The following is a 13,163-nucleotide window of genomic DNA, read 5'->3' on the forward strand; positions in this document are numbered from 1 at the left end:
TATCGTCTATCATATTTTTTAAAAGGATAAATTTATTTCTTCTAATCGACATTAGGGGTAATATAATATGTAATATATTATGAAAAAAAGTAATGTATCAAAATAATTAAAAAAAAGAAAATAAAAAATTTGATTTGGGCGTGGCATCGAAATAATAATTAAACTTGAAGAAATAATGCGGGATATATACTTAGCATGTCCGCAACTCAGTTCGCGTTTCCGGTACAAGGTAAGGAAGAGAAAAGAGTTCTCGACCTTGTATTATAATATGACGGACTGAATGTTTTGGATTACGTGACCTAACGTTCTACCGATATTATAAGTTATTAACCCCTATGTTATATGTTAGCTCAAATCGCTTTTGCATGTCCACACACCTTAAGTCCGACTTGTGCAGTCATGTGTTTGTTCTGTGTAAATAACCAGTGCAAAATATCTTTCGAGGTTGAGTTGGAGGCCGTTATGACCCGGCAAATAATACCTGAGATTTTTTCGCTTTGCAAAACCGACGTGGCATACCGATCAATACTTATACCTTGTAGTGAAAATATTTGTCGCCGCGAAAACATGAATACATTAAATCTGTCTGCGATTTAATCGGAATAATGCCGCCAGTTCTGCCGATGTGAAAGATATGAAACATTATGGCCCATATTCAGAACATGCTTTTGTCAATAAAAGCGTGCTTTTATCTCTGAAATTCTATAGTATACGTAACGCAAACTAGCACGTTAGCATGTTAACATCATTCATCATTGCAACGGCGTTCTGAATACGGGTCTATATCAAGAAATGTCTAGTATTCCACCGCAAAAAAAATGCTAAATGGTGGCCGCGAATTGATCAATTAGAAATAATGATAATAGGTCCACAAAAAAAACCTTGTGCTGAAATAGAGACCCACCTAGTCTTATATATTTTGAATCGTTGAATACGAATCTGATATCAAAATAGAACCATCCAGGATAAAATTTCAATTTAGAGCGAAAAAAATGGATCAAAAATGGGAAAAAATGGATCATTTTTTTGTTCTAGATTGAAAACTTACCTTGGATGGTCCTATTTTATCAGATTCGTATTCAGCGATTCAAAATACATAAGAATAGCTGGGGCTCCATCCCAGCACAGAGTACTTTTTTTTGTGGGCCTATGTTTTTTATCCATCAATACATTTGTGATAACCGTAAGATAGATTATCTTAACAGCCATAATTATTAAGCTATGTCGATCTTATGGTTATCACAATCGTACTGTATAGTTCTTGTAACCACAAAAATGTATGGGCAACTTTTAGTTGTGGCAACCATAGCAAGTTTTCGCGGCGTGAGAATATTTTTATTCATATCAGTAATTTTTTTGATTTGTGAGTTGATTAATTAAATTATTACATGAATCTCTCTTGAATTTCTTCTTGTACATTTTCTTGGTAAAAACTTATTCGATTATTATCATTTTATAATATTCAATTAAATTAATTTGTATAATCTTCATGTAGTCATTATTAAATTTTACAAAAAATGATGAAATAAATTCGCGATATCCTTTCATATATGTTAAAAGATAAACAATGTACATGAAAAGAATGGGTTAGTTGCAATATTTAAAAATTTAGCTAGATAGTAGGTCTGAAAATAATTTTGTTAAACTATCAAAATTATTACGTAGTACACTCAACGTGATTATCAGAATATCAAAATTTTTTGTACCATTGCTCATTAATTGATTATGCTTGAATTTTATAGAATTATTTTAATTCCAACAAAATGATTTTCAGATCTAAATTTTTAGATATTTCGATAAAATTGTTCTTTCTGTGTAGCCAATGCTAGTTTTTTAGGAAAATTATTGATAATTAAGTGACATAATTAAATCATCTTTTTTATTTTATTAAATATTCAAAGATATCCATTAACACATACAAACATTCGTTTAACAAAAGCATACAATATCGTACAGTAAAAAAAAAATAATTATTCATTATTGTAAAAAAATGATTTATTACCGAATGCTAACACTCCGATTATATATTTATTTATGAAAAGATTTTCGATATTATTCTTCATTAGCATTTTTTAAAATTCTATTGATCAAAGGTTCTTTTGTATCAAGAGGTATATATACACGAAGAAAAAAAATTTGCTGGCATAGCACTTTGTGCATAGCATTTTATGCTGTCATTGTGAATTTTATCAGTTATTACATGGACAACAAAAAGGTCTGTTAAGAATATTAATTTTATTTACTGAAAATGATTTTGCCGAATTTGCAAATTGTCTTACATAAAGAAAAAATTTCGTGTTTCTCGATTGTGAAGCAATAAAGATTCTTTAATTGTAGAATGTAATTTATTTTGCTAATGTTTTCTTGTAAATAATAAAACTAAATAAATTCCGTTGTAATACATAATTTTAAGTAAGAATATATCGTCGTATATAAAACATTTGTACATTATAAATAAATTGTACATTATTAGAGATAATATTTTAATTTTGACATGACCATGGCGTGCAATATGGTCTCAAGTGCTATGCAGTCTCAAAAGTGGGCTGCTCTTGGCTATCCGTGTGCATCATGGAATCCGGCTACCTGGTGAAAGTACCACTACCTTCGCGGATTCTCTATGCGCATCCAAGCGAGTATGTGTATCTGTGCTAAGCATGAGGTGGGACGCTATCGGAATAATGCGAATGGAGTGTCAATGCACTCTATTGTGTCATCCGCCACTAACTGTGAGATAATGTATCGTATAGTTACCGGTCGTCTACCCGAAAATCAGCAGTACATATTCGAACGATATAATCTATTATAATGTGACATTAAATGTCGTTAAATATCGTGATTGTGAAATATATTGGTATATTTTGGTATACTAAAAGGAAATAGTAAAATATATTAGTAAGCATTAATATCAAATAAAATAAGATAATAGTAATAACTTTTTTTAATTTCTTCTTATCATATTTTTATTAAAGATAAAATTTAAGAATGATAAATTCATATTATTTTCAATTTTGAAAAGATATCTTGATGTTGAATTAGAACAGTGATATATAAATGATAATTCTTAATTACATAATTTTGTCATATAAATTCTATTAATAAATTTCTAAGCAGCATACAACTGGTAAGACTCGATCATATGAATATTTGTATAATTGTTAATTAAGCATGACGATGTAATAAAACAATATTTGGTTATGTATAATTTGTATTTGTATTTTTTGTATTTATATGGAATGAGATATTTATGAAAATCGTATTGTTATAATCATATTTTTTTAAATAAAAAAGAATGCTTGTCATTTAACTTTTAATAAATTAAAAATATTATACGTTGTGATTAGTAAGAACAGAAAATGCTATCCACGTAATACGTAAACGCATTTGACGTAATCCATTGTAAACAAAAAAATCGTGATAAGAGAAATGGACATTACAGCCCGCATAATTTTAAAATGTTCAATGATGATGAATTTTATGATGTTCAAATTTACAAATGATGGGAATGTATAAAAGATGGCTATTTACTAACAAATAAATTAAAATAAACACAAAATGTTCCAAAAATGAACTTCCCGCTTTTTTATTAAATCTGAAGATTGATTTTACGAACAATTTCAATTTGAATCCTTTGATTGAAAAGGTATATTAGAAGAAAAGGCTAAGATAATGATGATAAATGAGATAAAATTAGAATATTTAGAACGAAATATCGAGTATTTAGAACGAACATCTGTTTTTCAAATATTAAAAAAAATTTTTTAAGTGACCTTGAATTTGACATCAATCTTATTGACCTTGACCGTCATAATCAATGATCTTCGCAAGATCCTTTTGATTTTAAGTGAGACATTATGAGAGCTTTTATAAAAAATTATTACGCAGCGATAATAAAAATCGATTAGCAATGTTTTTCTCGTTTTATCTTTAGAATTATTAAAAAAACATATTAATAATAAGCAATTTACAAATTATTTATTATTTATTAATCGTAATGTGGATTTAACAATTAATAAACGAGAAAAAACCCATTCAAATCATAAACTTTCAAAAATATTATATAAATGATAATTTTCTCTAACGTATGATTTTATTTAAATAACTGACAATTAAATACAATGATAATGCATTTCTAATGAAATGAAAGCATTGAAATTTGACATTTACTTTCATTTTTATTCCTAATGTTATACTCGAATAACTCGCAATAATTTCATCAACAGTATATTCGAAAGAGCATGTCAAGCGCAACGCGAGATTTACTAAAGTAAGACGAAGAGAAGAGAGTGCGAGATATTTCTCTCAAGCGTATTTCTTTCAAGCGAGTATTCCCGGTTAATTTTACCGAGCCCTAAGGAGCGCGTGCGAAGGATCGACGAAGGATAATGCTAGCGGGGCTCATCGGTTGGACGTTGGCTTGAAGCGGACGAAGGACGCCCGCATTCCACGCCACAACCTGGTATAATGCGAAGAATTGGTCGTACAGAAGGAGGAAGTGAGAGATAAAATGAAACGTGAATAGCAGTGAAGAGAGAAGGATAAAAGAGAAAGATAAGAGAGAAAGAGGAGGCAGAAAGGAAAAGAGAGAGGGGATAAGAGAGAAGAACGAGAGAGAGAGAGAGAGGAAGTGAGATTAAAAAAAAAGAAGTTAAAGAAAGATGGAAGTCAGAGTGGAAGAAAGAGGTCGCAAAAAAAAAAGAGAAATGGAGAAGTTTTGAGAGGAAGAAGGAGAAAGGTGAAACTGGAAACAGCTGTGCGAAGAATTATCTATGTCTATCCTTTTCTTCTTCTTCTTTAACTATTTTTCCTTCTATTCATTCTGTATCTTCTTTTACACCTATCTCTCTTTCTCTTTTCTTCTTATCTTTTTCTCGCTCTTCCTCCTTTTCTTTATGTCTTTCCGTTCATCCGACTTTTCTTTACAACCTCCATTCAATGATAAAAATTAGAATTTTTTTTTGAAAATTTTCAAATAATTTAATTGTAAAAAAATTTGAATTTTTTTTAAATATTACACAACATCAAAAATTTGTTAAAATTTTAAGTAATTTTTTAAGTAATTTGAAAGGTTTGAATGAAACTTTTGAACATCTAGGAAATATTTCCTAGAATGTGTTCCTCCCTGTGTTTATCTAAAACTTTTACATTGCTTTGAAATTATTATTTATAACTATCTGTCTAAACTCTGAAATAAAAATTAAAGTAATAATATCAAGTAAAAGAAATGAATATATATTTTTGAAATATAATATTTAAAACACTTTCAACGTTATCAGAAATCTTTCGATTTAAAATAATTCGAAATTTTGAAAATTTGTTATATATATTCGAACAATCGTATCATGTATTCGATGTCTTGAAGTCCATCACTATTTCCCTTCCTCTTCCCATACTGCGACCACACGCTTCCGACAAAGTAAACCAGTATGCGCGTTATTTTGCAAGTATCTCGCAGTGTATTGTATATAACAGAGTGCATGCTCGGGCATAATTGGGATTCCTCCTTTCGCGAAGTTGGCTGCTGCTAGCTGCAACTGTTGCAGCCATCGTGGATCGGAGTAGGTTATCGTCGATGGCTTTCACTGGCGCGTAAGCAATGACAAGGAAAATGGATAAAATAGAAGATTGTTTTGATCATGATTCTCTACGGCTTTGCATAATATAGGGTGATCCATTAATGATTATACAAATGTTACAAAAGAGCGGGAAAGTGAAATTACGTGAAAGGATAAGACGGAAATATAAAGTAATTTTGATAACTCGTGACTATCTTGCCCAAACATTTTGTTGTTCAATTCCATTAGCAAATATCAAAATGCAAATTAAAAAGTTCAGTATTTTATTGAAGAAGATTATTAATATTGTTGGAAAAATTTTTCGTATAATATCCAGATTTTTTGTAACTTTAAATAATGATTATCAGTTTATAAAAAAGTAGAATAAAATGATAAAAAAGAGTAGATACTTTGTCTACAAAATCTAAAATTTTGATTAAAGGATAAATCTTTTTTTATTGAGAATTATATATTGTTTGTAATTATTGGTATTGATGATATTAATATAATTAAAATTGAATAAGAAAATACGAAAAATTTGAACATAAGATAAGTAACATGATATTGATGATTTAAAAATATAATTTGATGATTATATATAAAATATATGAATATATAAAAAATATCATGAATATGATATATTTGAGATATGAATATTTCAATGAATGACAAAATTCATGAATATATAAAATATATATATTGATTATTAATCTAGAGAGATTCTTTGTAAGTAAAGCTATTGAATCTTTTAAGCAGCGAAGCATGCGGGACGAGACAAGATAGGGTAGGGCAGAACAGGTAGGGCAGGGCACAGGTAATATGGCTTCGTATTTTCGTAGCTGTCCAACTAAGCAGAGGAATATCCTGATGAGATTATAATGTGAATATAATGACAAGCTCCCGAGCTCCCGAGCTACGCGTCCCATGCGGATCCACTCTTTCGATTTCGTCTCGACCGCGCGCGATGACTATGCGCTTAATCCATAACGTATAGTCTGCTCTTCTCAAGGCTTGAATCAATCCCTGCAAAGGGGCCAATATAAACGAAGGAATAAAATGACGACGAGTTCTCTAAGGCGATCATATTGTCTAAACTATCGCGCGCGTTGTTCTCGAGAGCACCGCTAGTGCTGCGATTACATTCCTTCTTCTTCCATCCCTTTCTCTTGGAGCCAATTAAGAAAATTACAACTATTTGCCACTAAAGCATTATTACAATCAAGATTTACAACTAATTTTCGCATGTATATTGCAGGTGGATTCGTGATATCGTAGGTGGAAGACGAAGGAATCTAGGTAAGTTCTCCTCTTTTTTTAAATTAATGTTTTTTAATTGATAATAATTTTTCTTTTTGTTATATAATATTATTTAATTACAAAAGTATTTTTTGAATTTATTCTGTCAAAATATATCATTTCCGAATTTATCATTTACTGCTTAACTTAAATAAAATGGCTCGATAATGAATCACTCAATGAATCATACAAATGCGATAGGATTCTTTTATAATGTTGTTAAATTATTCTCTCTTTGATTTTCTTCTTAAATACATTTTATTCTATGTACATTTGAACAAAGGATATGCTAACAAAGAGTATGAATTTTTACTTGTAATTATTGCGATGAGAGTACTTGTATTGTTTTGTTATGAGAGAAAAAGAGCTCTGCGAAAACATGAGTATATATATATATATATATATATATTCGTGGCACTTTGATATAAAATTGTATCTATTGTGTATTGAAACTTTGATATTGATATGAGCAATCATCATCATCATCAATAATTTCAAATGGCAAACATAGCTAGGATCAATAGATTAGATAAATCATCAAGTTATTTTCTCATGTTGTTATGTATCAATAACGAATTCCTCAACTTATTATCTACATTATTGTTTTTATTTGAACAATTTTTATGTGCGTCGAAAGAAAGATTTTTATACGAAGAATGCACATTATAATGAGCAACTTGTGACTATGGTACCGCAACTCGGTAATTCTACTTAATTGCCGCGAACGTTAGAGGAGTCATATCCGCATATATTACAGTTATGCACAATAATGTCATAAACTATGTATTATATGTATAAGTTTTTTCATATATGTGTGTGTGTGCGTGCGTGCGTGCGTGCGTGCGCGCGCGCGCGCGCGCGCGCGCGCGTGTGTGTGTGTGTGTATGTATATGTGTTTATTATATATAGATAGAATATTATCATATCCTTGTAAAATTGAGTGTTGTTTTTTTGAAAAAAATTCTCACAAATGCATACGAAATTTTTAAATTTTTTAATATGCCATTACGATGTATTTGTTATCTCTTCTTTAGATAAAAATGTTGACAATAATAATTTTTCATGACAACTCCAAGACATTGATTTTAAATCATATCAGTTTGCTAAGGATAAGCATAATATGATTGGGATAACTTCAACTTATGGCTGTTTATTTACTTTTTCTAACTAAATACATATAGTTTTGATTGATAAATAAATAGTTTTATGTTGAGACAGAATTATGTCACAAGCATATCTAAAGATTTAGTTCAGATAAAATATAAAATCATCAGCTTCATCATAAAAACAATCAGCTTCATAATTAGCTTCAAATTCGATATCTTTAACCGTAACTTTAGTGACATTTTTTAATACTGAATCTATTGTATATTTATGTTTTCCTTGATAATTCTATTTGGTTTATATTTGATTTATGGACTTTCGTGACCTAAATTTTGGACAACTTAAGTACCATCTTATTTGTCAAAATAAAGCACAAATTTACTAAATATTATACTTATCATTGTATAAGATTTGATCATGAAACAATAATTTACAATTTAATATTAAAACATTTCAATATTAATATTAAGATACTTTGATATTAATATTAAGATACTTATATTGAGTTGCTTTCCTGGATAATCCAGAGTTGCTTTTATATTTATAACTCATCTCAAGAATATATGCAACAAAACACAAACATTGATAGTTGTTTCAAAATACTTGCGTAACGTTACTTTGACAAACGTGATTACAACTTGACTACACAGATTGATTTTAATTTAAATCAAGAAGTAAAAATGAGCAATGTATTCCTACAAGAAATGCACAAAACCGGTAGCCATTTCGCGCCCGACAACTTCAACGACATCTTTATTTTCTCATTCCCGTTGTTCGTCCGATTGCACAGAGCTTTCTTTCGTTGATTATAAAGGAAGATATTTTCACGCTGCTACGTGCTAAGTGCAGCTTATTGCGACAATTTTACGAGTATCAATGAAAAAAAAAGGAAAATGTGGAAAAGAAGTTATAAAATCTTTTTCTCTGATCTTTAGAATTTTTCGTAAGCAGTAATCGAAAATTTCTTAATTTACTGCGCAGTGTCATCTGCTGCGTCATCTATGCAGATATATGTACATTGTGCTATCTTCGAATTACTTATAGTACGTTATCTGCAAAAAGAATTTTTACAATTCCCTCTTTGTCTGACATAGATTTTCAAAATTTGTTATTTTGGTGGGTATGTTATTTTGGTATTATTTCCTTACGTAAGAACTGCATGACGCAGGTCATTGCTTGCGTTTGCTCTGTGTGTCACCGTATGGCGCGCGCGCGCTCACACCAGTCTGGCGGCATTCCATCGTGATTTGCGAACGTTTCGGTAAAGTGTACAGTGGTGTACAGCGCGCAGTTTGTAGTTCGTATAGTGTTTATGTCTGTACGTCGCGAGCACGAGACTCCCAGCTGGCATTTTCACGCAGTGTGAAATGGCCCAAATCTGATCATTTTCATCGAGAAAAATGTTTAATCTTGATTATACAGGGAAATATTGGAATTGGCATAAATAATTGTATAATTGTCTAATCTATAATTGTTATGCAGTTATTATCTATTTTCGAATTCCATGAAAATGCATAAATACTTTTAAAATAATATGATATACAGAATATCTTAAAACTATGGTCTCAAGAAAAAAAAAAATAGATAATTTTGTATAAAAGAAAAAAATCGGAAATTTGAAATGAAAAACTTTTTATTTTTCAATTTATTTGTTAGATTAAAACTAAATAAAATATATAACAAATTTACGCATTTAAATTATTGATCAAGAATTTTTGTATTTCTGTATCATTTTGATGTTATTTCAATTGGACCTTACAAGAAGAAAGTTCAAAATTTCTTGATACGTACATATTTACTGTGTAAATATATACATACGTATATATATTTTTATAACACATATTAATTACCTATTTCTATGTTATGACATGGATATTTAATGAAATTTATTACACACGAGATATAAATACTTAGGTAATATAAATAGAAACGCAAATTTATTTAAATTCTTTTTTTTTTAATTATTTATAAGAACGAGGTTATATATATTCTCAATATTCATTAAATTTTATTATATTATAATATTCATTTGCTTCTTTTCTTTTTTATTTTCGACTTGCCACAATCGGACTTAGCAAATTTAAATCGATTTCAATAGAACTTTCCTTAAAAATCCATCTTGTGATCCAACTGATGATCCATCCTGTGATTATAGCAACGAGAAATCCCAGTGGACAGTACCACATATAAGATATGCGATAAAGATAGAAATAGGATTTATCTTTCTCCATTCTGTAAATAAGAAATAGTTAAAGTTCATGTTTCTTCATCATTGCGAATATATTGCAATATTAAGATATAACATCAAAAAACTTGAAATTAAAAGGAATTTTTTTCTTTATATTACATATCTCGAAACAAGTTATATTTTCATGTTGTTAATTATTTTTCTAACTGAAGCTTCTACCAAACTTAGAATTGAAGTCTGAATTATATATAAAATTACATCTACACTGAAAAAAATATTAAATTTTAATATTTGTTTTAAATATAATTTGTTTTGAATAGTTTTAAATAAATATTTACTAAATGTAAATATATATTTATTTGATTCAAAAACCATTAATTTGATTTAACTATCATTTTTTTTATTAAATAAACATTTATTTACCATAAATACTGTTCAAAGAAATATGTATTAAGATTAAAAAAATCTTAAATAAGTAATTTTTTTTCAGTATACTTAAATGTTTACTTACTGGAGTTTATAACGTGAATTTGTGTAAATCAACGATTTCCCATCGCTTCCGCGAAACATAATAGTGTTATTGAATCCACAATCGTCTGTTGAGACATTCAACTGCGGAATCGGCGGTTTCGGTTGTCCAAATCCTATCCACAAAGAAAACATGAGACTAAGAATGAAGCCTGCAATCGCGCCCCTTTGGTTGCACGATGGGAAAAACATGCCAAGCGTGTATAAACCCAACATAGGTCCACCTACGACACCAAAGATCGTCAGAGCTGCCTGTAGAAAAATAAATTTTGTTGAAAAAGAAATTCTAACGATTAAGGTATCTTCAGATTATCTAATTTCATATTATATTAAAAGATTACCTATCTGAAACCCGCAAATTAATTTAACAAGGGAAGTTACTCAGATGTCCAGTTTTGAAAAAGTAATGATTAGAAGTTGTAGTATCCTATCTTCTATTAATTAAAATGAGTGCCATTTGCTCGGAAAATTTGATATTTGTTAGAGGAATGGATTCAAAGTCCGCTATAAGCGACTCCGAAAATAAGTTTAAATGATATTTTTCATAATTTTTTTTACTTTTTGATTTTCTACATACAAAATATACGTAACGTACGTGAGTAATATACATAAGTGGAATAGAAAGGAAAACTTGGATCTCGATTCCAGTGATAGTTATTGAAAATTTTTTTATTTATCCTCCCAAAATTTGAATTATGTTTGGGTATGAACACTTATAAAGTTATATGAATGTATGTACAAAAATACATATATTTTCTTATTTATTATACATTTTCATTGGTGTATTATTATACATTTTCAACAAATTGAAATTTGAAAAATTAAAAATATTTTATTGTAAATTTTGCTATACTATTGGATTGGGGAAAAAGTTTCTTCCTTTTTTTTTAATTCAAAATTGTATACAATATCTTTGTCAAAAATGAACGAAATTTAAATTTAAAAAAAGAGTTTTAAAGCTTGAAGAGAAATCTCTACTTTCGAAAAGTTATATTTTAACTATATTTTTTGAGTTTCTGTGAGTTTGGTAATTTTTACATTTAATAAACGAGCTGAAAAAGTTTCTTTTCACTTTGGAGGTTTCTCACGTGCCCCAAAAAAATTTACGAAAATTTTCGACTACCTATTGTGAAAGCTTGAAGCTTTCCTTACAAAATCATTTTTTAAAAATGTTTCTATAATTTTTTGTTTCTGAGTTATTCGCAAGTTAAGTAAAGGAGCATTCTGTATCGAGACTCATTTTCAGAGCTGCTTACAGCGAACTTTAACTCCATTCTTTTAACTAATATCAACTTTTCCGAGTGAATAGCACTCACTTTTAGTCAATAGAAGACAACTCCAATCTCCATATTCCAATCGTTACTTTTTCAAAACTAATTAGACATCTGAATAACTTTCCTTGTAAATGACAAATTTATTAACAAAAGTTGAATTGAATTTTTGAATGATTTAAATCACTTTTTTAATGATTAATTATTATTTCTCGCTTAATATACTTTCATTTTATTATGTGACTTATTGTTAGTATTGAAAGCAAAGTTTATATACCTGCAGCAATCCACCGAGATATTGTGCCAGAAAACCCACTGCTACACATGATAGTCCAATTACAAGAGCCAAAATTTTGCTAATGATTATTGACGTCGTAGCAGATAGGTCCTTGTTTCTGTAATCAATATTATTCGCGCTTTGCTCTAGAGAATCAAAGATTTTATTATTTTTTGTGATTGATATATAATTCTTAAAAGAGGGAGAAAAGGAAGAACGATGGAATGTATCCTTTCCGATACTTTAATTTTCTACAGTAAATGTTCTATAATGTTTTAATATAATATTTCTGCATAACATGATATGAATCATTCTTCAACAGATTCAGGTTACCTTGAAACTAGGCCGTTTTCCGGAATGACTGTTATACGATGTTATACAATTTTTTCACGCTATCATGATTTTTACCTTATACGCCAGAGAGGCTTGATATAATCTTCAAGAATAACAGCAGAAAGAGAATTAATCGTGGCCGAGATGGTACTGAGTCCGGCACTAAAAATTCCGGCTATGAAAAGCCCAGGTACACCAGGATAATCCGACAGCATGTCCATTACATACAATGGCATCAATTGATCATTTGAATTGATTCTGCCTTCTACGAGTGGATCACAGTTATGATATTTTGCATATATTGCTAGTCCAGAAAAGCACAAAGTAAGCGACATAATCGATGCCATCGGCCAGCTCCACCATAATGCGCGCTGAGCAGTTGCTAAATTGCTAATAAAATCAAAATAGCGCTAAATAGAGATGTTTTGGTGATATGGAAAATTTGACGATAATTTGGAAATTTGATCTTTTCCACAGCCGTCAAATGGAATTTTAAAATTTGTTATTACGAGGTAATGAATCATAAACGCATCAGTAAGAAAAATAATATCAGAATAATAATTCTAATATACTAATATATAATAATTCTAATAATTCTAATATACAAATAA

The 13,163-nt window shown here is 29.4% G+C and overlaps 2 protein-coding genes across 2 annotated transcripts in view; one reads left to right on the forward strand and one right to left on the reverse strand.

Moving 5' to 3' along the window:
* LOC108692239 (protein expanded) overlaps positions 1–13,163 on the forward strand; it is a 38,581-nt gene that overhangs the window by 5,539 nt on the left and 19,879 nt on the right. Inside the window, 1 exon segment of the mRNA XM_018200414.1 lies at positions 6,811–6,851. The gene's annotated coding sequence lies outside the window, so the exon portion shown is untranslated.
* The window catches only part of LOC108692240 (putative sodium-dependent multivitamin transporter), a 5,617-nt gene continuing 2,447 nt past the window's right edge, over positions 9,994–13,163 (reverse strand). The window contains exons 5-8 of the mRNA XM_018200415.1: positions 12,628–12,942; positions 12,220–12,337; positions 10,655–10,923; positions 9,994–10,187 (exon numbers count right to left, since the gene is read on the reverse strand). Coding sequence (XP_018055904.1) covers positions 10,001–10,187; positions 10,655–10,923; positions 12,220–12,337; positions 12,628–12,942 — 889 coding nt within the window. The 3' untranslated portion in view covers positions 9,994–10,000. The remainder of the gene's footprint in view (positions 10,188–10,654; positions 10,924–12,219; positions 12,338–12,627; positions 12,943–13,163) is intronic.

Source organism: Atta colombica, unplaced genomic scaffold (genome assembly GCF_001594045.1).
Source record: "Atta colombica isolate Treedump-2 unplaced genomic scaffold, Acol1.0 scaffold66, whole genome shotgun sequence".
Lineage (NCBI taxonomy): Eukaryota > Metazoa > Arthropoda > Insecta > Hymenoptera > Formicidae > Atta > Atta colombica.